The sequence below is a fragment of the Denticeps clupeoides genome, chromosome 8, assembly GCF_900700375.1.
Source record: "Denticeps clupeoides chromosome 8, fDenClu1.1, whole genome shotgun sequence".
NCBI classification, from domain to species: domain Eukaryota; kingdom Metazoa; phylum Chordata; class Actinopteri; order Clupeiformes; family Denticipitidae; genus Denticeps; species Denticeps clupeoides.
Genome location: NC_041714.1, coordinates 6,432,856 through 6,457,149, shown reverse-complemented (window position 1 = coordinate 6,457,149; position 24,294 = coordinate 6,432,856). Strand labels below are relative to the sequence as shown.

The 24,294-nt window shown below is 40.8% G+C and overlaps 1 protein-coding gene across 1 annotated transcript; it reads right to left on the bottom strand.

The window, feature by feature from the left end:
* On the bottom strand, nucleotides 1–22,706 carry tspan15 (tetraspanin 15). The gene is made up of 8 exons (XM_028989694.1): nucleotides 22,591–22,706; nucleotides 16,538–16,723; nucleotides 12,850–12,924; nucleotides 11,033–11,128; nucleotides 8,989–9,105; nucleotides 6,929–6,979; nucleotides 6,528–6,650; nucleotides 1–1,198 (listed from the first exon to the last, which is right to left on the bottom strand). Exons 1-8 carry the CDS (start codon nucleotides 22,669–22,671, stop codon nucleotides 1,037–1,039), a joined length of 891 nt encoding a protein of 296 aa, XP_028845527.1. The 5' UTR covers nucleotides 22,672–22,706; the 3' UTR covers nucleotides 1–1,036.
* Between the last annotated feature and the right edge of the window lie 1,588 nt (nucleotides 22,707–24,294).

Sequence of the window (24,294 nt, the reverse complement as noted above, 5' to 3'; positions counted from 1 at the left end):
TTCACTGTAAACATCATTTATTTATTCAGCAGGCCAGTCTTCATGATAAAGGCATAACAATATAGCAAAATGCAGATGTTCACTCACATCTCTTTCACAGACACTAAAAATACACAATTCAGAAAGAAACCATATTTAATATAGCATACATCACCTGTTATTTAAAAAGTGATTTTGCTAAACCACTGCAAAATATTGATACTTATAATCATGCTCATACGTGCTTCTCGTACCCTTTCACTGAAACAGGCTTAAAGAGGTCTATAGAGAGAGATCTGCCAACATTTTCCAGAATCTCATCAAGGAAACCGCGGGGTTGGGGGATTCAGTAAGATTATGTACAGGCACACTTATTTCTGTTAGAGCACAGGATATCATTTCTGGTGAGTATTATATAAATTTCTCAACAGACAGCCTGTGTGTTAATTTCTGCACAGGTCAGGGCAGGGTCACATGGCCCCATCAGGACAGGAAATTGTCCAGTCGAACAGAATGTTTCAGACCAGGTCATAATTAAATGTAATAATGAATAATGCTTCAAGGGCAAAGCACTAAGGGTACCAAAATAATTATGGCAAGTGCAATGAAAAATATTTTTTTCTCTCTCTGATTTTTTAAAGCAGGGAACATGGGATTAATTGGCTGATCTGAAGCAAGCTGCAGAATTCCTTTTTAGAGGAGGCAGAATTTTTAAAATTCTTCAGACAATGAAAACACTAATAAAATGTAGTCTAGTTCTTAAAAAGTTACTTCTTGTTTGAACACTAATTAAACTAATCAAATTAAATGGACAAAATCAAGATAAAAAAAAATCTTTCTTTTGAAGATTAACAAGGAGGAGAACTTAATTAAATCACATTTTGAAGTTCAAGTTAATGCAGGAAACAATTTTCCAATTTTGTTAACGATCTTAACACCGTTTTTGTAATCTGCTGAAACCCTGTTAATGGATACGAGTGCAGAAATCTCACAGGACGGACAACGGGACACTTTGGTCTGGTCCCACTAAGACAGTATCGCTTTCAAGAGTCCAGTCTCAGTCAAACAGTGGCATACATTTACAGCTCTTGGCCAGTTTGCTGTGCCTCTTGACCTCCCTGGTGTTGTCCTCAAGCAGTCCATCCTGGTAGTTGCCAAATTCTTCAATGGCGTCTTCCACTCGAGTGATGTAGAGCCACGTGAAGATGACCCCGAAGAACTGCGCACATACAGAACAACATCGGTCACTACATCAAAACACGCCAGAACGTCAGAAACCCTTTGAACTCAAAACTTATATGATCTGCAAGACATGGGCACGAAGGGCCTGCACCTGCAGACAGACTCCATACATCTGAGACATTTAAGGTTTAGTTCCCAGAACTAAAAAAAAACATGTAGCACTTGGGAAATGTTTGCTTTTGTCGCAGCATTCATATCTTTAGGATTTACAGAAAAAAAACAGCGAGAAATGAGAAGTGAATGCTAGTTTCACTTGTTATGAAACTAGTTATCTGTACCTTAGAGTTGGGGAGCCATTTTTGGTTCATGTGTAAATATTTCTGAAACGTTTTGATGATTTTATTATATTGATGCCTTAGAACTCTCATTCACACTTCTTTGTGCTTGATGATGTAACCCCCCTCCAATCAATACATGGATGTGTAGTGTAATGTTCCACCTCCCCCGTTCCTATCCGTTCCCTACACTCCTAACACCAAATTCTTATGATTTCATCTCATTTTTGTCCAAGTGTGAAAACTAGGCTGCAGCATCACTGCTATCATTGAAATGCAAAAAAAGAAAAATGTTGTTTGAAATTCTCTGCTTGTCCAATATGGTACCTCAGTGATAAGACTTGTGAACTAATGTTCATGTCTGGGATAAAGGGAGGAGAAATGTTTGAAGAAAAATGTTGGGCAGCTGACTTCAGGAAAGGTCAGCTGTCCTTTTGGCACTGGTGGTCCTGCTGGCCTGGACAGTCAGATCATTATCAGTTTCAGAAAGGCTGAAAATGTGCAGGACAATGGGGTTGCACCTGCTCATATTTCTATATTATCATGACAAACCAGGCAGAAAAGTGAAAGAAAAAGCCATATTAAATCAGTAAATGCAATATGTGCACTCCCCGATTCGTTCAGTAAACCTTTTCAGTTCAGTAGTCAGTAGTCCATTTGCACATGCGCCGTCATCAGTTGTTCATTTTGACTGCTCATAAGCCTTTGTTACTTCAAAGTTAGACATTGTCTGTTTATTTATTCCCACTTATCTGATTATACAGTACAGGCCAAACATTTGGACACACCTTCTCATTCAATGTGTTTTCTTTATGTTCATGACTATTTAATTGGTAGATTCTCATTGAAGGCATCAAAACTATGAATGAACACATGTGGAGTTATGTACTTAACAAAAAGTGGAGACCTGGTCTCCACAGTCACCGAACCTGAACCCAGTCGAGATGGTTTGGGGTGAGCTGGACCGCAGAGTGAAGGCAAAGGGGCCAACAAGTGCTAAACACCTCTGGGAACTCCTTCAAGACTGTTGGAAAACCATTTCAGGTGACGACCTCTTGAAGCTCATCGAGAGATGCATTCAGTGATAACCTACCAATGTAAATGGTCATGAAAATAAAGAAAACACATTGATGTGTGTCTAAACTTTTGTCATGTACTGTATATGCATGAAAAAGGCATCAGTACAAAGCCTAATACTTTACATTTACTGATATACTAAAAGCCTACAGACACCTGTACATGGCCTCCTTTGTTCACTTTGGAATCTCTCCTACATAATTCCATCTGGTTTTGTGTTGTGCCCTGAAGCTGCTTATTCTGTGCATACCAAATGAAACTGTTCCACTTTAAAAAGCTGCACAAAAGCCTACATGGTAATGCACATCTGCCAGAGGTCAGCCTGGATGTGTTGTGTTGAGGTTCACTCAGCAATTTCTGAACAGAGAAAAATGATTTTACTAAATATGCAGGCGCACCTGCTGTAGAGGATAATCATAGAAAAACCATCAAGTTTCCAAATTCATGCAAATTTTGCTGTTTTCATGCAAAGGTAATACTACTAAAACACGCAACACAGTTAACAAAAGTAATGCTTGCTGTTGACGAGTCTCTCCGTCCAAATAAATACATCAACAGAAAAGCACCACTACAATGACAGGACAATTACATGCTGCTTTTAGCATTTTTGACAGACAGGATCCTTTTTTGATTCCTTTTCTTCTCAATAATCACTCTTCTGCATCTCAACAGAGCTATTTCACCGTGAGAGTTCGGCGGCAGACAGAGCATCGTAACTGATGTCTATGTGAGTGACTTTTAAGATAAGATGTGGACACAGAAAGAAAGTCCCTTGATTTGAATGTTTGCAGCCAAGTGAATAAACCTGCTAGGTGTCAATCAGACATAAAATCACGACCACATGCCCCTGTCAGCAAACAGCCCGGACTCGTCGAGACTGTTCAGGTAGGTGGTGCATATGAATGTAATATCTGCACGAATGCGGCAGAACACAGACACGTCTCCCTCAGATTAGCTACACACACGTGGATGAAGAAAATGGGACTTGTCTTCTTCCACTGCTCCAGTAGTCCTTCAGGTGGTGTTCACGTGTCCACAGAATTCTACACATCTGCGCGCACATTTAAAGGTCCCCTGACATGAAAATTTCGCTTTGTGATATTATTTAACATTAATATGAGTTCCTCTAGCCCAGGGGTCTCAAACTCAAATTTGCTGGAAGCCGCAGGAGACCAAGTCTGTGTGAGGTTGGGTATTCCCCCCCCGAAAAATCTAATCTTCTCAAATGTCATTACTCTTTCTGTTTCCAATTGGTACTTCTCAACATAAAGGGAAAGTGAAGTGATTGTCATTGTGAAACACTGCAGCACAGCACACGGTGACACAGTGAAAAGTGTCCTCTGCTTTTAACCATCACCCTTGGTGAGCAGTGGGCAGCCATGACAGGCGCCCGGGGAGCAGTGTGTGGGGATGGTGATTTGCTCAGTGGCATCATGGCAGATCAGGATTCGAACCAGCAAACCTGTGATTATGGGGCCGCTTCCTTAATCGTGAAGAACATTAATGGTTATTCTGAACATGGCTTCTCTTGCCTACATCTTCTTTGGTTAGTTCCGATTTTACAGCAAACATAGTCCTTTTTGTGCTTGATGTTCATGTCTTTTATTATTGCATGAATATCATGACATTTACTTAGAAAGTACCGGGATAGTGAGAACAACAAAAGGCGACTGCTCATTATTCACCGGGGCAGTGAGACACCATTATGTAATTATTAAACAAAAACCAGGGGATACATTTATGTAGTAGAATGGATTCAGCAGTATGTCCTAGCCACACTGATGTCGTATTGACTTTATAACCGTGGTGGGTCGGTTCCAGGTGGGACTCCGAAGCGGGATGGCAGATAGGAGCCACAGTTGAGTGACCATATTAAAGGTCCACACCTCTTGATGACATTGTCAATGGAACATCAGTGTAGGTCATTAAACTGATAGTTAATTTGTAGAATCATCATCCGCATGGATTGTGACGATCAAATCGGCCTCAACTTTTAAACGAATCAGCCCATTCAATTGATGGAAAAACAAAATATAATCCATAGGATGCCGAATCCAATACTGTTTAAATTGATTTCATCCAACTCTAATCCAATGCATCCATGCATTATTCAAACACAGTAAGAAGTAGTAATTCTTTGATGGCCATTCCATTTCACATCCATTGTTGTTGTGAAATGTTTCTCTGCTTGCACAAAAAAGAAACCAGTTATTCGGACCAGGGGAGTTACTTAAAAAATCAGTACACATAGAATTTTACCCTCTTTTCAGCATTTTTTATAATTGAAAACTTAGAAATTCCTAAGATAACTTTCATTGAATAAAAAAAAATTTGTGGACCATATCATCCCATTGGCCACAAGTGGCCTGTGGGCTGTGAGTTTGAGACCCCTGTCCTAGCCTGTCCTGCAGTGGCTAGAAATGGTGATGGGTGTAAAGAGTGCGTTGGCCAGTCTGCTTCGCCGTTCAGAGAGTGGCAGCTCAGATAGTCGGATCTGGAATTTGTCCCTTTATGTCATCACAAGGTGCACCAAACAATAGTGAATGGTGTTGTGCTGTAATTTCCACAAATACACAGCAAGCGCTGAACTCTGTCCATTCTCTGCATTTCACCCATCACCATTTTTGTGAGCAGTGGGCAACCATGAAATGTGCCAGGGGAGCAGTGTGTGGGGACGTACCTTGATCAAGGGGACCTTTGACTATTCGCGATTTGAACACTTCCCTTCCTGCAAGGCCACCACTGCCTTACATAGCATGCATGTCTAGGTTTTAGTGACTTCATACCACAAATCATTGGGTGCAGGTAATATCAGGGTTGTTCAAAAAAAGAATTGTGTTCTCTGTTCTGGTCAGACCTGTGCTGCACAATTATGGCCAAAATGATAATCCCAATCAATATTGCAATCACGATTATTAATCATTATTATTCGGTATTAAACACATTTTATTGCACTTTCTATTTTAAACAAACAGTAAGTAAAGAAGCTTTCCTATTTTTGCTGATAAAAACCAGCATGTCAACATTTTCTAGCTTAGGGATGACCGAAGGCAGGTCACTATGAAAAATTAACATCAATTTACTTGCTTACAAAAAAGAAATATATAAATATAGACAGGGCAGGTAAAACAGGCATTTTGTATAGATTTGCCAAGAACTAACTACACAATATATAGCGCCCTATGAAATACATTTAATTTTAATAATTCTCTCAATTCCATGTTTTCCATTATAAACATATTTAGTCAACTAAAAGCTATGTGATTATTGAGTGGGAAGGGAAAAAATAATGGTGTGGGGGTGGGCAGACAGATGCTCTGGTCTGTAACATGAATAACATTGTTTGTTGAACACAAAATTTCGGTAAAATAAAGTCTTACTTATGAAATGTATGCATTGGTTATTCGTTCACTCGTTATTATAGCCGTACGAGGTGCAAAAGTCCGGCATTGTATCATCAGAGAAGTGTGAGAACAGAGAAGTTTACTCGGCAGCCATAATCGTGATCATGATTAAAATTTGATAAATTGTGCAAAACCATTACCGTTCAGGGTGTGTTGCTTGATTTTCCCACTACAAATCATCAGCGTATCAATGGAATGTAGGTCAGAGCCCGGACTGACATTCTGCCATTCTAAAATATGGAATTTTGTCTACAGAAACCAGTCTGTGCTTTATTCCCTTTTCTGCTTCAGATCATTAATATTCCATGATCCAACCTTTTCTGGGCTATAGATGGCATACAGATGCCCTGACACCGTGCTGAGCTGGATTCACTGGACTTGCACCACAACCGACTTCAATATTCCTGTTTCATTATCACAGTGCACATACAATATACAATACATTTAACAAGCATTTATTATAGGGTAAATGTTATTTTTGAGAAGAAAATATTTAACATTGTAATATATCTGATCTATCTTTAGATATACCACATTTATACAACATTACCTGGGGTAGTAAGATACCAAGCAACAGCCCAGCCATGATCTTATAGTTATCCTGTAGCCAGATGAAGACGGCATCAGTGCAGCCTCGTACGTAGACAAGAGAGTCCACATCATGCCGCTGAAACTGAACAGGAACAAAAGATGCTAAATAGATCAAATAGGCCGCTTTCAGCAGCACTGCATAGAGTTAGAATAAAGGACAGAGTACAATCCTTCAAATGCTTTGAATTGTCTGGTGAAACTGAATACAATAATGAAACAAGTAGGGCTTAACTTGCTTTCAAGCAAAAATAAAGTTGATTAATTTCGGTAGTAATGCAAAAGTATAGTGGAAACTTTGGTGAAATACGATGCAATAATAAAAGTCCTTATTTTTAATCGTTTTGAAAACTGTAGCCTTACCTTTTCATTCAGTACATCATGCCCGCACAAGGTGTTATCAACGTCAGAGGGCTACAAGAAAAGGGAATAATAATCAGGTAACCAGAGAGGAGCAGTGGTGGGTGCTGCTGGTTCCCAGCTTGTGGTTAGGTGAACTAGTGTGGCTAAATTGGCCCCGCTGTGTGTGTCTGCGTGTGTGAGAGTGTGTGGGTGTTGCCCTGTTGAAGCTTTTGAGGATGAAAGGATGGCATCACATTGTTGACTGCCTTTTTAAATACCAGAAGGTCTCATTTATATAAACTAAACTTTTTTAGAACATCACTATTTATAAAATTAAAATCTAACAGCCACCCTTATAGTCGACTTAAGCCCATTTTGTAAAAGGAGGTGTTTGGCTCTATGGCCATTATCCTTTTGACAATGATAATAATCAGTGTTTTTAAGACTCCTCCTACATTATACACTCAGCTATAAACAGGATTCTGAATGAACATTTTATAATCAAACTACATGGCTCTGCATCTATGCACACTTTACATAGTAACAAATACATTTTTCTTATTTGTGATGAAAAACAGGAATTTGCAGACATGCCGCCAGTGGAGCAAGCTCCTCGCTGGTCAGACAGGGTGAGCTGGGTGAGGCAGCATCACAATTATTTATTCATGCGACAGCCTTAAACAGAGTCTTAAACAGAGTCATTCAGCAACCAAACAGTGCATTCAACTCAGTGTGAGTCACTTTCACAGACATTACCAAACAATTACCAAACACTGGGGGGAAGCAGCGGCTTGTCAAAAGCCATGCTCATTTATTTTTTAGCCTGAATCTGCTGGCCTGGGATCTGCTTACTGGGATCGGCTCTGTTCTATGAGGAATAACCTGGCAGCCGCACGTAAAAAAAAAAAAGTTCATGAGCAATATGAATGGCCAAAAAAAAAAAAAGTTTTGGAATGAAATCTAAAAAAATAAAAATAAGCAATGGAATCAGGCAATCAGAAAATGCAATAAAAAGGCCCTTGAAAGATGTTATGTTCAAGAGTTACAATGAATGCAAAATGACATTCCCTTCTCTATATCAAGTGTTCTGCATTCCACACATAATAATAAAGCAGGATTTTCTGACAGGGCCTGAACCTTGAATATATTTGATAGATCATGGACACGCGGTGAGGAGTGGCTGCAGGGAGCTGATATCATCCTGAAGCTCTGGCTGTTTCCCATATGTTTAGTTTCATTCATTTATTTGTACATCTAATAAAGCACTCAGATTAGTTTTAACATTAAACATTGTGGATCCTACTCGTAGGTTTGAGAGTTAGGCAGTTTTTGGTAGCTGTTCAATCCACTGTAAATGCCTCCAACTTTAAGAAAATCTAAGACAGGGATAAACTGCAGGAAGTGATGCTAAAATTTAAAACATATATATCAAATCACTACATCATTTGCTTTTAGTAGAGCATAAGTACAACAAGAGAATGTGAAGAAAAGAGATTATCATTACAATGAACATGCTTTGTCCTTAATCACATTTCAAATCATGTTAAAAGCAGAAGTATTAACCATTGGAATTGATAAATGGGAAGATGCAGATTTATGGTAAAATAAGATGAATAAAATAAAATGAATTGAAAATATTACAGCTGGGCAAACTAGGCCTCTTCATGGGACTTACTTGAACCTATAATTCAAATGAGTGAAAGTGAAGTGATTGTCACTTGTGATACACAGCAGCACAGCACACGATGCACACAATGTGAACACAATGAAATTTGTCCCCTGCATTTAACCCATCACCCTGAGTGAGCAGTGGGCAGCCATGACAGGCGCCCGGGGAGCAGTGTGTGGGGACGGTGCTTGGCTTACTGGCACCTCAGTGGCACCTTGGCAGATCGGGATTCGAACCAGCAACCTTCTGATTACGGGGCCGCTTCATTAACCCACATGAAGACCGTTGACATCAAATCTAAATTCCACACTCACTCCAAAAACACAAGCATGGCTATCTGCACCCAAAACAACAAGAAAAACTGGTCCTCCAACAACAGAAATGTTTGCACATAAAACACAGCCACGCCTACCTTACTCTTCAGACAGCAGGTATAAGGTACTCCACATGCCAGTGGGCCAGGAGCCGAGCAGTTGTGGTACATGTTCACCTTCCAGTCGGTGAATTCCTGACTCCCACAGCACATGAACTGTGAATTTTAAAAATGATGCGTAATAAAAAATAATGACAAGAAGAATTTTTTTTTCCCAAGTGCGCGTGAAAATGTACTTTAGCACCCTTATAAACATCAGCTTTGTCTAAATGTCAAGTTTTATTATTCACTGCAATCTACTGTGAGTATATACCCAATCCGAACTGCTTTCTGTATAAATACAATGTAGCTTCATGAATTCTTATCTTTTGAAGAAAGCAATGAATGTTTTTTTATATGCCAGGGTCATTAATTATTTAAATAATTAACCAGTTCTGGGAAGAAAAAAAAAGTTCCTGGAAAAACAGGAAAATATATATTTAAATATATTACTTTGTCTTTTACACAATTTTGGTCAAAATGTTTCTTTTGTAGAAAATTAAGAAATTCCCTTATTTATTCATACATTTATGCATTTTGAATGATGCATGGGCTGCACGGTGGCAGTTAAATGAATATTGAGAATAACAGAGAGAGTGAATAATGTACAAAATGAGTGCTTATTAATTTGTAATTAATACATCATAGTGTCATGCTTTTCTGTAAAAAGGAAAGACGTTTGGTAAAGATCTGTGACACTGAGAGGACCACAGACAAAGACCAGGCACACAATCCACTGGGTGGGTTTCATCAGTCATCAGATCAGACAAGCTAGAACTGTGGTGAGGGCCCGGGCATTAATAGGCCAACTGTCCTCAACAGCACATTAAGGGGCTGTGGGTCATGCGCAACAGAATCAACTCCAAATCCCTCTCACTACTGTCTGGTGTTCTTCCAAAATGAGGAAGTCAAGTGGAGTACGACACCACGTAACAGTGCTGTGTGCAAATGTAAATGAGATTAACATTAGCAGCATTTTGAGTATCAAGTAATGACTTCATTTTAGACCTGTGAATGACACAGTGGCAGCAGTATTTAAATGACAACTATGAATACCTAATGTGCATTTCCTGAAAAGATCGAGTACAATGTGTGCATTCATTTGCAAATAATTAATGCACAGGCTTCACAATAATTTCACAAACACACAATGAGATGCAGCAGAACGTTCAATCATCTGAAATGGCAAGAGTCAAGCACTGGGACTGTTTCTGATACGCACATAAACACACACTAAACACAATGAAATCAAATCTCTTAAGTCTCTTAAGATTCAAGGTTAGGATTGTAATAAAATTAACACATCAAATCAGCTCTCATTGGTTTTCAGTTTACAAATGAATCTTCTGCAGAAAATGTTCATCTGAATATTTATCGAGATTGAAAGAAAATTTAACAAAGATTCAAAGATGATTGTGATATCACTCATAATTTATAAATGCCATCAAGACCAGTGGTTCCCAGCCGTTATTCCACGAAGACCCCCCCTGCCTGCCGGGTGACCCCCCCCCGAAAATCCCACAGCAGGGCTGGACATGCACATAGCATAAAATTTAAATTTCGATTTTCATTTAGTTTTTGTAGTACATATCAGTATCGGATCATCATCACCGAATTTGACATGGTATCATATGGAAAAGGAAATCACACATCCCTGGTGTGCGGGCGGACACGTGGCCACCGAGGAGGACCGGCATAAAAACGTTGGCGGTGCCCGCTGGTTCGTTGGTTGTGCCACATGACAGTGCAACTTGCTACATCCATCGCATCTCCATTTTTCCCCGTGGTGCTGCCAACGTGATCATCCTCCCCCACGCAAATGGAGGCTGCATCCCCTCACCCCATGTCCGGGTCCTGACCCCACCCGACTAAAATGATAGAAGCCGAGTACGAAGATGTACAGGATTGATTACAGCTCTATATAGCATACAGGATTATACAGAGTTTTGATCACTCTATTGGGTGCCTTTTGGGGATTTTATACATTTAATGTTTACTAGTATAATTTTGATAAGCTCAGTGTAGATACAAAACCGCAACTTACCTTTCTTTGAACAAAGTCCATTATGTTTTTGAAGTCTAAGTCATCGTAGTAATTTACCATGCCTTTACGAATGCTTTTATTCAGTACCTTCATCGTCTGCAAAACAAAAGCATGCAAGCAATACTACATTAATGGCCATGTGGTAATAATCACACCACTTGATTATTCTCTGTAACATAGGGACAAAACTGTTCCTCAGAGGTGACAAGAATGGAGTGGTGATACACACAAGGCCCACCGTTGCAGTCCACATACAGTTTCGGTTTCAACATTTACATTTACGGCATTTGGCAGACGCCCTTATCCAGAGCGACTTACAACGTGCTTTCAAGTTACCATCGATGAAGAGATCAATTCCGGTTTACTAGGACCCCAACTATGAATACATCTATTTCAACATCCAAATGTGACCTGGTGGCCAGGCTTTTTTAAAATAGGGTGAGATGTGACAAAAAGTGGGACATAATGAGATTTTTTTTGCACACAAGCTGCACTTTCTGTGTCTGTGCGCTCAGGAAATATGCACTGTTGGAGACGAAGGAAGAATATAAAGATCTCAACCAAACAAGGTGCAGGTGCCAGGTTACAGGCAAAATTATTACAGAATATTTTAGTCCCACATTAAAAACATCTGAACTCACACAGGCTGACAGGTCCAGCCAGGCCTAACATGAATTATTCATTGTTGATCATTGACCCACAAAATTTGGCGAGCAATTTAGTTTGAAAGCAAATGTTTCCCCTCCCTTGCGGTAAGTTTAGCTAACATTCTAAAAATGTGTGATTGTGTGATTTTCTAAGACTGCATCTTCGTGCTCCTATGTGTCTGTGGGAGAGCACACCAACCCCAAGCTGTTGAGCTCAATCGCAATTTACAGCCTTTAAATAAGACTGTTAAAATAAGAGCAACGAGCACTGAAACAAGGGACAGTCTGGCTTCAAGTGATCCATCTAGACAGTTGACTTGAGTATATAGCGCCCTATGAAATCCGTTTTTATTTTTTCCTAACTTCTGTTTTTCCATTTGAATCCTTCTGAATTCCATGTTTTCTGTTATAAACGTATTTATTCACCTAAAAAACTGTTATTATCGAGTGGGTTTGGAGTGGGTAATATAATCAAGATTTGAATCTGCTGATTTGTTTGCTGGCGTAAGGGGCTCACGCTAGTTTGCTTCTTTCCTCTGTTTCTGATATTATAAGTTATTGACTGTAAGTGGTCGTCACATTGTTTGGGTATTGATTCGCTCTAAACTTTGCACTAAGAGTCGAATTCCGTAGTTTTCTGAGGACAAACCAAGCCTAGACGTTGCGCATGCGCGGAGCCGATCGGACGAGTGGTACGAATTCAGCACTGACAGCGTCGTCGCCATCGCTGACTGCACATTCATTGCATTGGGGTGTGAAAGTCCCACCTCAAGTGGAAACATGTGTAGTGGGCTGCAGCAGCCAGAAATGCAAATTGTATACAATTCTGCATTTTACAATGCATTCCGTTTTATTTGTTGGAATCCGTCCGCATTTTCATAGTGATTAAAAATGGCCAAAACGCTGCCATTGGCATATGTTACATAGTGCTGCTATGAACCTCGGACCAATCCATGTTTCCAGGCAGACTTTTGCCATTTCCTATCTGTGGACCCTTCCCCAGCTATACAGAGTCTGGGCTATCCTGAATCGCTCTAAAACCAGTGCAGCAGACGATTTGCTGAGTGGGGTCATTCCATACTGAAAGCACTTTGTTTCCTAGGCGATCTGCACACCGCAGCATTGGTTGCCATCACAGTTCATACTTTCAAGCACTGAAACTGCATTCACCTGGTTTCTGAACAGAAGCGCCACAACCCCACCGGTCAGCTCCAGAATCAGACAGAAAAGCAGGGTGTAGAGGAACTGCAAGAAAACGTACAAAGGTTTAATTGCTCATTTCAAAATTAATCAAACACAATTCAACAGTCTTTACAAATGTCATTATAACAAAAACAGCTTTTATGAACCATGTAAAACATTAATGGCCAATAACTGATGCCTTCCAGGGGTGGAAGTGACTGTGTGGCTTGTAAACCAGATGCTATCCTGTATCCATAACAGAGTCAGTGCGATCAATAGCTTCCTGTGCTTTAAAGCAGCCTGGATTGAGCACAAGACTAAAATAAAAAACAGAGTTCTACATGTTTCACACATCGAGCCCAATTTTTCAACTCTTATGATGAATAAGAGCACCTGCAAAAGCACAGATGCTGGTGAGACGAATTACATTACCAAGTATGAAATTGTAATAAAGAAGGCGTTATTGATTCTATGGAGAAATGTGTTTATTGGCCACTGAAATGGTCTGCCGTTCCATGTAACTTTAATAACAAACCTTCCCCTTAATGGATTTGGAAGTCAGAGCTGTGGCTTTTTATGGTTTCCAAGGGATCCAGGATACAAGCACCTTTGGAGCTGAGTCTCTTCCTCATTTCACTGATTTGGTTTGCTTTTGCCCGCACTCTCCAGTTCCAGCCCAGCTGTCACAAGGACATGACAGGATGCAATTTAACCGAAAACCAACAGGCAGGTCCAGGATAAACAACAAGGTGGTATGACGGGATCAATGGTGTCTGAGCTTATAAAAAAACTCAAGACATCATTTGAAACATTTTTAACCTTTTGGTGACAATATCTATTTTTTTCTGTAATACACACCAGTCAGAAAATAAATAAATAAAAGGTAAGACAGATGTCTAATCCTAGATGTCTAATCCTAATGAATTAAATATTCTTGTAAAATACTTAGTTTTTTTATATATATATTTGAATGTGCTGACAACAAAATCACACAAAAATTATCAATGGAAATCAACCCATGGAGGTCTGGATTTGGAGTCACACTCAAAATTAAAGTGGAAAAAACACACTACAGGCTGACCAAACTTTGATGTCCTTTACACATAAGTCAAAATGAGGCTCAGTAGTGTGTGTGGCCTCCACATGGCTGTATGACCACCCTACAATGCCTGGTCATGCTCCTGATGAGGTGGTGGATGATCTCCTGAGGGATCTCCTCCCAGACCTGGACTAAAGCATCAGGCAACTCCTGGACAGTCTGTGGTGCAAAGTGGTGTTGGTGGATGCAGCGTGACATGATGTCCCAGATTTGTTTCAGGGTCTGGGGAACGGGCAGGCCAGTCCATAGCATCAATGCCTTCATCTTACAGGAACTGCTGACACGCTCCAGGCACATGAGGTCCAGCATTGTCTTGCATTAGGAGGAATCCAGGGCCAACCGCACCAGCATATGGTCTCACAAGGGTTCTGATCTCATCTCAGTTCCTAATGGCAGACAGGCTACCTCTGGTGAGCACATGGAGGGCTGTGCAACCAACACCATTACTGACCCACTGCAAAACCGGCCATGTTGGAGGATGTTGCAGGCAGCAGAACGTTCACCATCGTCTGTCACATGTGATCAGTGTGAACCTGCTTTCATCTGTGTAGAGCACAGGGTGCCAGTGAAGAATTTGAGCAGAAACATGCACATTTGTGGTCTGCTGGTCATTTTGCAGGGCTCTGGCAGTGCTCCTCCTGTTCCTCCTTGTACAAAGGTGGAGGTAGCGGTGGGTCCTGCTGCTGAATTTTTGCCCTCCTACGGCCTCGTACACGTCTCCTGATGTACTGGCCTGTCTCCTGGTATTGCCTGCATGCTCTAGACACTACGCTGACAGACACAGCAAACCTTCTTGCCACAGCTTGCATTGAAGTTCCATCCTGGATGAGCTGCAATACCTGAGCCACTTATGTTGGTTGTATGTCTCATGCTACCACTAGAGTGAAAGCACCACCAGCATTCAAAGTGCACAAAAGATCAGGCAGATAGCATAGGAACTAAGAAGTGGTCCGTGGTCACCACCTGCAGGACCACGCCTTTATTGGGGATGTCTTTATAATTCGCTATAAATTTATACCTGTTGCCTATTCCATTTGCACAACAGCAAGTAAAATTGATTGACAATCAGTGTTGCTTCCTAAGTGGACAGTTTGATTTTACAGAAGTGTGACTGACTTGGAGTTACATCGCCTGTCCTGCATGGTGCTGTTCCCAAACCAGGTTGAGATAGAGAGCATCCTGACGGGAAATATCTCAACCTGGTTCGGGAACAGCACCATGAAGGTCAGGCGAGCCCTACAGAGGGTGGTTCGATCAGCTGAACGAATCATCCGTACCAAGCTCCCTGACCTTCAATCTATCTACAGCAAACGGTGCTGTACCAGGGCCAGGAAGATAGTGAAGGACCTCAGCCACCCCAACAATGGACTCTTCTCTCTGCTGCGATCAGGGAAGCGCTTTCGCTCCCTGAAGTCCAACACAGAGAGAATGAGGAGGAGCTTCTTCCCGCAGGCTGTCCAAGCTCTCAACAACAACAGTACCTAGAACTCCAGCACTTTCACCTTCAATCACTCTGGACTCTTTGCACACAATCACTTTGCACAAAATCACTTTGCACAAAATCTTTGCGCTTTTTTACTTTACTGATCTTTTTTTTTTTTTAAACATTGTCTTTCACTCATTTGCACACCTTCACCCTACCAGTTACACATATTTTATGTTAAAGACGTAAAAGTGTAATATTTAATCCCGCACCATATTTGGTTCATTGTATACTTGCAACATTTGCAATACTGTGGTCTGTAGCAGTCGCAAAAAGCATTTCACTGCATGTGACAAATTTGAATTTGATTTGACTTTGACATTGTGTTGTTTAAATATTACCTTAATATTTTGGAGCAGTGCATATTCTGCATTTTATTATTAATACTGTATCAATGATCAAAAAGACAATTGAATATTAAAATGAACAGTGTACTGACTAAATAACAATCTAAAATAAGATGTCTAAAAATATTAAGTGATGTTTCAAATTAGTATGTTCTGAACATTATAAATGGTCTACGAAAAAATAAAAAATAAAAAAATAAAAGCAGAACTTATTCAAGTGCATATAAACGTGCGTTATCGGTCGTGCTGTCATAAAATGACATGACATACTAGATCGCTCACAACACCTTTTGCAATACTTCATTTCCACTTTTTTTTTTATGTATCCATGTGCACATAAAACAGAAAAAAATAAAAACCATACAGTTTCTAAATCAGTCTTTTCCTATGACATTACAACCTAATGTCTCAATGTGGAGATTTTTTACAGAGATTTTTTTAACATTGCACTGAAAAACCATCGTTTATACCACCGTTCTTTCTGATCTTTTATTCTGACAAAGGATCCCAGGATATTCACATTACATAGCTCACAATCGCAGAAAAACGTGATAAACTGTACTATTTATTGATATTGATTATTATATGAATGGAACTAGCTATTGCTAGTGATTTGCTATGAATGACAACATTTAAACAGTTCTGTATAATATCTGATTCTGTCCTTGTCTTAAGTACTGATGGGAAAAATCGAAAAACTGCAACATTCCAGCTCTCTCAACAGTACGGTGTTCCAGAACTACTCACCACTTTGAGCAGAGTCAGGTTGTCTCTCAGGGATGCCAGCACACCAATGAAGGACACTATGAACATCACCACTCCCAGAACAATAAGAATGATAGCTGGAGCGAGGAACACACCTTCCAGGGTTTTATAGCGCTGACGCTCTACCTCAGCGTAAATGCCGATGGCGAGAACCAAGCCTCCAATCAGCTAAAGAAAGAAAGACAGTATAAAAACATGTTCATTAGTAAATGTGTAGCACATACACATTCAAATAAGCAATTTCCTTTGGGATTAATCAAGTTTTCTGATTCTGAAATATGTAAAGCCCTATGAAATCAGTTAAATTTTTTCCTAAATAACGTTTTTTTCCATTTTCATTCTTCTGAATTCCATTTTTTTCTGTTAGAAACATATTTATTGACCTAAAATCTGTGAATATTTAGTGGGTGGAGAAAAAATAACCTGACAAAATATGACAAATCACATTTAATCATTGTTCAACATACGTATTTCATGCAAAGAACTATTTGTCAATTTTACACATTCTTCCTTTTGTAAAATAAAGCACTTCACGTTTGACCTCAACATAAATAAACATTGAGGAGACCTGAAATACAAAAAAGTTGTGCCCACTTGAACTGGAACCATGATAATAAAACCACATTTTGAATTAGCTGGTTTATTTGCTGGCCTGAGCGGCTCACGCTAGTTTGCTTCTTTTCTCTCTTTCTGATATGAGTGATTGACTGTAAGTGGTCGTCACATATGTTCTTACAAAAGAGCCAAGCCTAAACATTGCGTATGGGCGCGCATGCGTGGAACCGATTGGGCAAGTGGTTCGAATTCGACACTGAGAGCCTCTTCGCCATCGCCGGCCGCGAGTTCACACTGCGTTGGTGTCCCTCCTCAACCAGAAACACGTGTAGTGGGCCAGAAACATGAAGTATTAACACTTCCATATTTTAAAGTTTCTGCATGCCGGAAATGATAGGGCCCTACAAATATGAGTTTGAATAAGCAATAACAAAATGTACTGTGAGATGTGAGTATCTGATATACTGCAGTCATAGGGACAATCGAGTATTTTAGTACTTCACCCCTTGAAACTGGTTTTAAAAGACTTTAGTGAGAAACGTCTTTAGTGAGAAACGACTTTAGTGAGAAACGACTTGGCTTTAGTTCATGCATTCATCCATCTAAGCAATCAGCAACATTGGTCACATGGGCACAATAAAATCTGTGATTTTGGAACAACCTTCCCTCAAAAACTACGCGCAAGTACACCTAGAACAATCAATGCTCTTTTGAAGTCAAAGCCAAATTCTCCTGAATTTTCTTTACACTCTCATTTTGAAATCTTAGTTTATCGCACTTTCACACCTGCCTAAAACCTTTTGTTTATAGTTCTGTATATTTATGAAGAAAGACTGACATTAAACCATTAAACACATAAGCTTCCATTACATTTGCCCCATGATGATGATGCATTAGCTGGCTGATGACATTAACACATTTGTCATTTACGTTAGCATTAATGCATCGCTGCGACAATGATGGACCAGCTGAATTATTAATAACCAAACAGGTCAGTGATAATTATAACCCCTCTTGGTGTGATGAGATTTCCCTGCTAATGCACTGGAATTACGAGACATTATGCTTTTTGCACCGCACCCAGAGCCCCTACACATTAGACCTCTTTCGGCTCACTGCTGCCCTTCCTCACATCTGCAGAGCAATACTGTATGATCAATATAAATATATGCCATAAAAAATTATAATTCATCAGACGGCGGCTCACTTTATTGTTTGGTTCTGAGTAAATTCAGGAAATGCTCAATGATTATAAACCACCACAAACCATTAATGGTGGTTCCCTCCAGACTGGATCTGACAGCCACTGGACTGGATGAGGAAGTTATTGAAAAATGCATCAATAAATACCCTCACGATAGGCTTCAGTCTGTAATGCCTGATTGGGGCTACTGTACTAGACAGACCACTGTTTCTGCCTTGCTGCCTCATCACCCCAATACGGTCCTATATGACCTGCCTCTGCATGAGCCAGTCCCGCACCATTCCTCTAAACTGGGCTCAATTTCACTTCCATTTTCAGCTAATACACACAGAGACCCCGCTCACGTTCTCCTCTCTCTTCACTTCCTCTTGTATTTTCTCATGCCGCCAGTAGCTGATAAGATTACTCTTTGATAGAATTTTTCCCTAGTTCATTATACTGCAATGGTCTGGAATGGTGGGGAAATGTTCCCTTTGTCTCAATCGCTGTTAATCGGCTGTTAGCTAACACTGCATACAGTTAACACTGCCATGACTATAAGAAACTAACCAAAATCCACTGCTATATATATATCTATATATATACTCTTAAAGTCAACTCCAGAATGAATGTTGAAATTAAAGGAAGGATGCTGAAATCGAATGTGAAAAATGTATGCAGCATTTGAAGTTGCTACCAATGGATGTATAATTAATTGCATGACATATAATTAAATATCTGTTTAAAGCTATCGCACGTCTGGGTAATGCGATAATATTAATCATTTCTGAGCGATTCAATCTATGAATCGCTATCAACTATGGGCTTTGATTGAGGAACGCAAATAGATCACGTAGGAATCAAAGGATTAAAACACTGAATGGACGCCAGGGACAACATACCCTGGGACAAAAATATGGCTGAACAGCTGTGACACTTACGCATGCCTGATTGTCAGACATCAATACAGACCATGTGCAAGTCAACACAATTAAGCTCACTCGAACAACCAATCCCAGGCCCGAAACGGCGATCCAAGCACATTTACTGTGGGACCACATCCACTGTTTCCACAGCATTATGCATGGTTCAAACGGGGTGGATTTATTCTCGAGTTGAATCATGGATGGGTTTTGGGTGCAGCTCATCAAAGACACTTTGCTCCTAGATAAACTGTTGTTAAAAAGGTGAATTTGTGATCTATGTTATCCGTGGTAAGATCAGGGTTCCACAAAAGCTCCTGGAGCTAAATCCGGTGGTGGCGTGTCGCTAGCTTTGGTATCAGCGTAATGGCAAAATGAGGCGAAGAGCACACGAACACAATAGGAGGTTTTCACTCACTGAAAACACTGTGGTGACCCGTTCACCGAATCCAAGGAAGAGAGAGACCACCAGTTTCCCAAAATTTTTCCCAAATAATTTACATATTCTTCCTTTTGTAAAATAAAGTGCTTCACGTTTGACCTCAACATAAATAAACATTGAGGAGACCTGAAATGCAAGTTGTGCCCACTTGCATAATGAACTTAAAAGACGTTAGTGAGAAACGTCTGACTTTCTATTTGCCAAATGTCCAAATAATGTGTGAGAGATTTTTTTATTACTTTCTCCAGTTAAAATTTTATATACATTTGCTCAGTATTTGGTAGAATTGCCTTTGAACTGAATGACTGAAAGCTTCTTTTTTACATACACTTTACATACATACACTTTTTATACAGTGTATTTGTAAACTTTTGCTTTCGACTCTATGTAGGATTATGCTATGATCCTGCTGAGCTGTCTGATGTTCACTAGCGCAATTGTCCTCTGGCTCGAGACACGGAGCGTTGGTACAATGACGAGGGCAGGGATGTTCTCTATTTAAATATGCAAAGTGACGGATGTGAAGAAGACGACAGCGTCAATCTCAGACCAGCAAAGGCACGTGCACGGCGCACGATACTAACATCTTCAGTCTGTTCCAGTTCTAACCTTTATACAAACATTCTACTACTACGTTCTAGAACTACTGTTCTTCTTCCAATAATAAAACATGATGTTGAAGTCATCACTTAAAAATGTCACAATTACCCTAAGCCCGCATACTACAATTTTCATAATTGCATATTTAGTTTGCCGTTTATTTCTTTCATATGAAAATTTTCTAATTACTAAAACATTAGCCGTCTTTTCAAATCTCTAAGATCTTAATGTTCCTGCTGAGCCGATCGGAAGAGTGGCTGACATTCAGGCTGAAATGAATCCCATGCAAACACGGCCAGCATGCTGACATGCGGCTTTGTTTGGCCTTCTCCTGATCTCCTCCGTCAGGAGACGTGGAGACCCCCCAGGAGCGGCTCCACGCCTTAATGATATTACAGTCGCTGTGTGGCATTCGGCACGACTCAGAGGAGAAAAATAAAGACGGGCTGTGGCTGTGATTCTCAGGTCAACAACAGCAACCGAAACGGATGATCGCCGAGGCGCTGGATCTTCTGGCAACAGGAGCAGCAGCTTGGTGCTTCCACATGCGCAGGCGCCTGCTGCTCTGACAGGGTCTGTTTATGTTTGCTGTGATGGGCCTGGACATGTTCAAGCCTGTTTTAGCTCTGACTCTTTGTGTGTGTGTGTGTGTGTGTGTGTGCAGTGAGGCCATTTTAAGTTCTTGTATCTTACAACCGGGTGTTAATACAATCGTTGTTCTATTATAGCTCTTTGTTTACTGCCAAATTAAAGCTTAATAGGGTTCAGACAAGCCATTTTACTCTGATTTTCAACAGCGGTAGGTGGATCGAGAGAACTGAAAGGCGCTGGCATGTAAATGTATGAGCATTAGGCTGAAGCACTTTCATAAATAAAGAATCACAGGGTGAAACGCTAAATGATGTCCCTGAAATGATATGCAGCTCATGGCTGTTCATGTAGAGGTTTTTGGCTTGAAAAGCAGAATTTTTTTATTATCAAACTTTACAATTAAATGCGTTCTGCTCTTTACTTTCAGAGGACCTGAAAACCTGGCTGACAAACATCTAAAAAGCAGATTAAAACATGAACAGAGAAGTGTGCTTTACACTGACAGGATGCATCAGATGTTGGCTTTTGAAATGCAATAAGACTGTTTTTAATTGGCAGAAAAAAGGCACGTCCAACTGTCTGAACACTCTACACCATGAGTTGAAAGTTCACGTTGCAGAAGGCAGCATAAGAAAAGAACGAGTGTAGGCAACTAGTTTCACCAGACCCTGGCATTCTCAACACACATTTACGTTAATGTTTAATGCCTTTTATCGCAGCATCTGTTTATCGGCTCCGAAATGGAACGCCGCCTGAGCAGAGACACTGGTAACCTTTTTATTATATTCCATATTTGAACACAGATTGTATTATCAGCCTCAAACCGAGAAGTCAGCTTCAAAGAAATGTTGTTAATGGAGCTGCCCACCGTCTGAGGTTAGTTTACAGGAAACCAGGGCCTATGAAGTAGAACCAGCTAGTACACATGGTGCCCAAAGAAGTACAGCTACGATGTACGCCCTTTAACGGGGCTGAGATGTTCAAAACCTTAATTGCGTCTTCAGTCTAAAATGGATCCACTATTTTCACCACACATTGTAAAAATAAAATAATTTACTGTCACTCAGAGCATCTGCATGCCCCGGCATCATAATTATTATTATTTTTTTTTATTGTTTAGACCCCCCCTAGGGTGAAAATTGTGAGCGCAGATGTCACAATGCTGTGTGATTTTTTTCTATTTTTAGGCTTCCAACTGGTTTTACTCCTGTATTAAAGTTCTGAGCGGGGCTTTAAGAGAGCATTTGTTCTTTTTTCCAAATCTTATTCGACATGCCACACACCAGCATGTTAGCAGTGTTTTAATAGTCACGTTATTCTGGTCTGTGGTATAAAATACATCTTTATTAGAAATGATTTGAAATAATGTTCGTGAACGAACATGTTACATCGGTGTAAGCGCGCTGAATAATAATAATAATCATAACGAGAACAATAACAATAGTAATAACGCGCGCGTGGGTGTGGTCTCGCCTCAACCGCAGTCCTCGCGTCAACAGGTCAAAACGTCAAATAAAAAAAAAAAAAACCCTGAAACCCCGTCCGTCCCAAAAGAAAAGCGTCGCGTTGGGACCCAACCCGCGCGTGCGACCGTCTCCGTCTGCCGGGACGCGGGGACGCCGGGACGCGGGGACGCCGGGACGCGGGGACGCCGGGACGCCGGGACGCGGGGACGCCGGGACGCGGGGACGCGCCGCCGCCGGAGCGCAAAACAAACAGTCCGACGGGGAGCCCGACTCACCCAGAAAATGGTGGCGTAGAAGATGAGGCTGAACTTGAGGAAGAGGTACGAGCACCTCTCGCAGTAGCGAACCTCCGTCATGTCTGGCGAGCGCGTCGTGGGCCGGACCGGGACACTTCCTGGTTCAGCCCTCCTCACCTGCGGGGAAAAAAACACTTCATGTCCCGGCCACGTTTTACTCAGGATTATTTGCTGATATATACATATATTTAAAATAAATATATACATATAAAAATTTTATGAATTAATGTGAAATGAGGAGTCAATGTCCCACATGTGAGAGGTGGATGAACAACTTCCATCGTTCCTCTTCCATTCTAATCTTTTACCTGCTTCAATACCCTGATCGTGCCACACTTTTCACTGGTCAATACAACAACTTATTCACATCTACGGCATTTTTATCAGACGCACTTATCCAGAGCGACTTACAATCAGTAGTTACAGAGGACAGTCCCCGCCCCCGGAGACACTCAGGGTGTCCTGCTTAGGGTGGGGTTCGAATCTGGGTCTTCTGGTTAATAGGTAAGTGTGTTACCCACTAGGCCATGTTTCACCACAGTTGTGTATCACAATCACTTCACTTCCACTTTCAACACCTGCCAGGAAGTTGTTCCAACCCCACAAATCTTCACACTTTGCCCCACTCATTATTAGGCCATTAAGTAACACCTAAGGCTAATTAGGGCTGGAGGTAGATTAACATAACTTATTCATATTCAATAAATGTGCTTAAGTCATTTACATTTACAGCATTTATCAGACGCCCTTATCCAGGGCGACTTACAATCAGTAGTTACAGGGACAGTCCCCCTGGAGACACTCAGGGTTAAGTGTCTTGCTCAGGGACACATTGGTAACAATGTGAACCCAGGTCTTCTGGTTCTTAGGTGAGTGTGATACCCACTAGGCTACTACCACCACTACCACCCATTTGAGCTCTTGGAACATTTTAATCCTTCTTGATTTTATCCCTTTATTCCAACAAAATTCAATAACTTTTACTCTAATACTATTGGGCCACTTAAAAACTACGTATTATTTTCATATTACACGTTAATTCTAAATTAAATTCTAGTGTCAATTACACAATTTTACAATGCAGACTGTAAAACAGATTGTTTGTATGGTTCTGTTCCAAGATGGTTGCCTGTAACCACTAGTACTCAGATCGTCTGTGTATTAATCTGACAGACTTTTCATAGAAGCTTCCTCAACAGCCGCACAGAGACGATGACAGGTTCACCGTTACGCCTCTGCTCAAACCTTAAACAGGTCACAGCCAAAATGGATCAGGTCTCACATGATCTCACCACGGATCACATTGCAGCCTTAAGAACTTGGAAAGGCCTCTCCTGCTGGTTCCACGGCCACAACGGGGTCCCGCACAGCCCCCAGATCACAAAGCAATATCTCATCTTCAGGATGAAGTGGAGCTGCATGAATGCGAGGCTGCCGAATATGGAGGAACTACCTGATGCTTTTCAGCTCCATTCAGGACATACTGAACATTCTGAACACAGTGGAGAGGGTGTCCGTGTCACACATGGTAATCAGTGTACCTAATAAAGTGGCCTGGTCTATTCCTGGTCTCTGTGCTTAGAATACTGAATACCGCCATTCCTAGTCGGCATTATATCTCTGTGGCATAACATGATGCAAGTCACAAAAGCACAGATGTCATAGAAACGTCACCACAGTCCT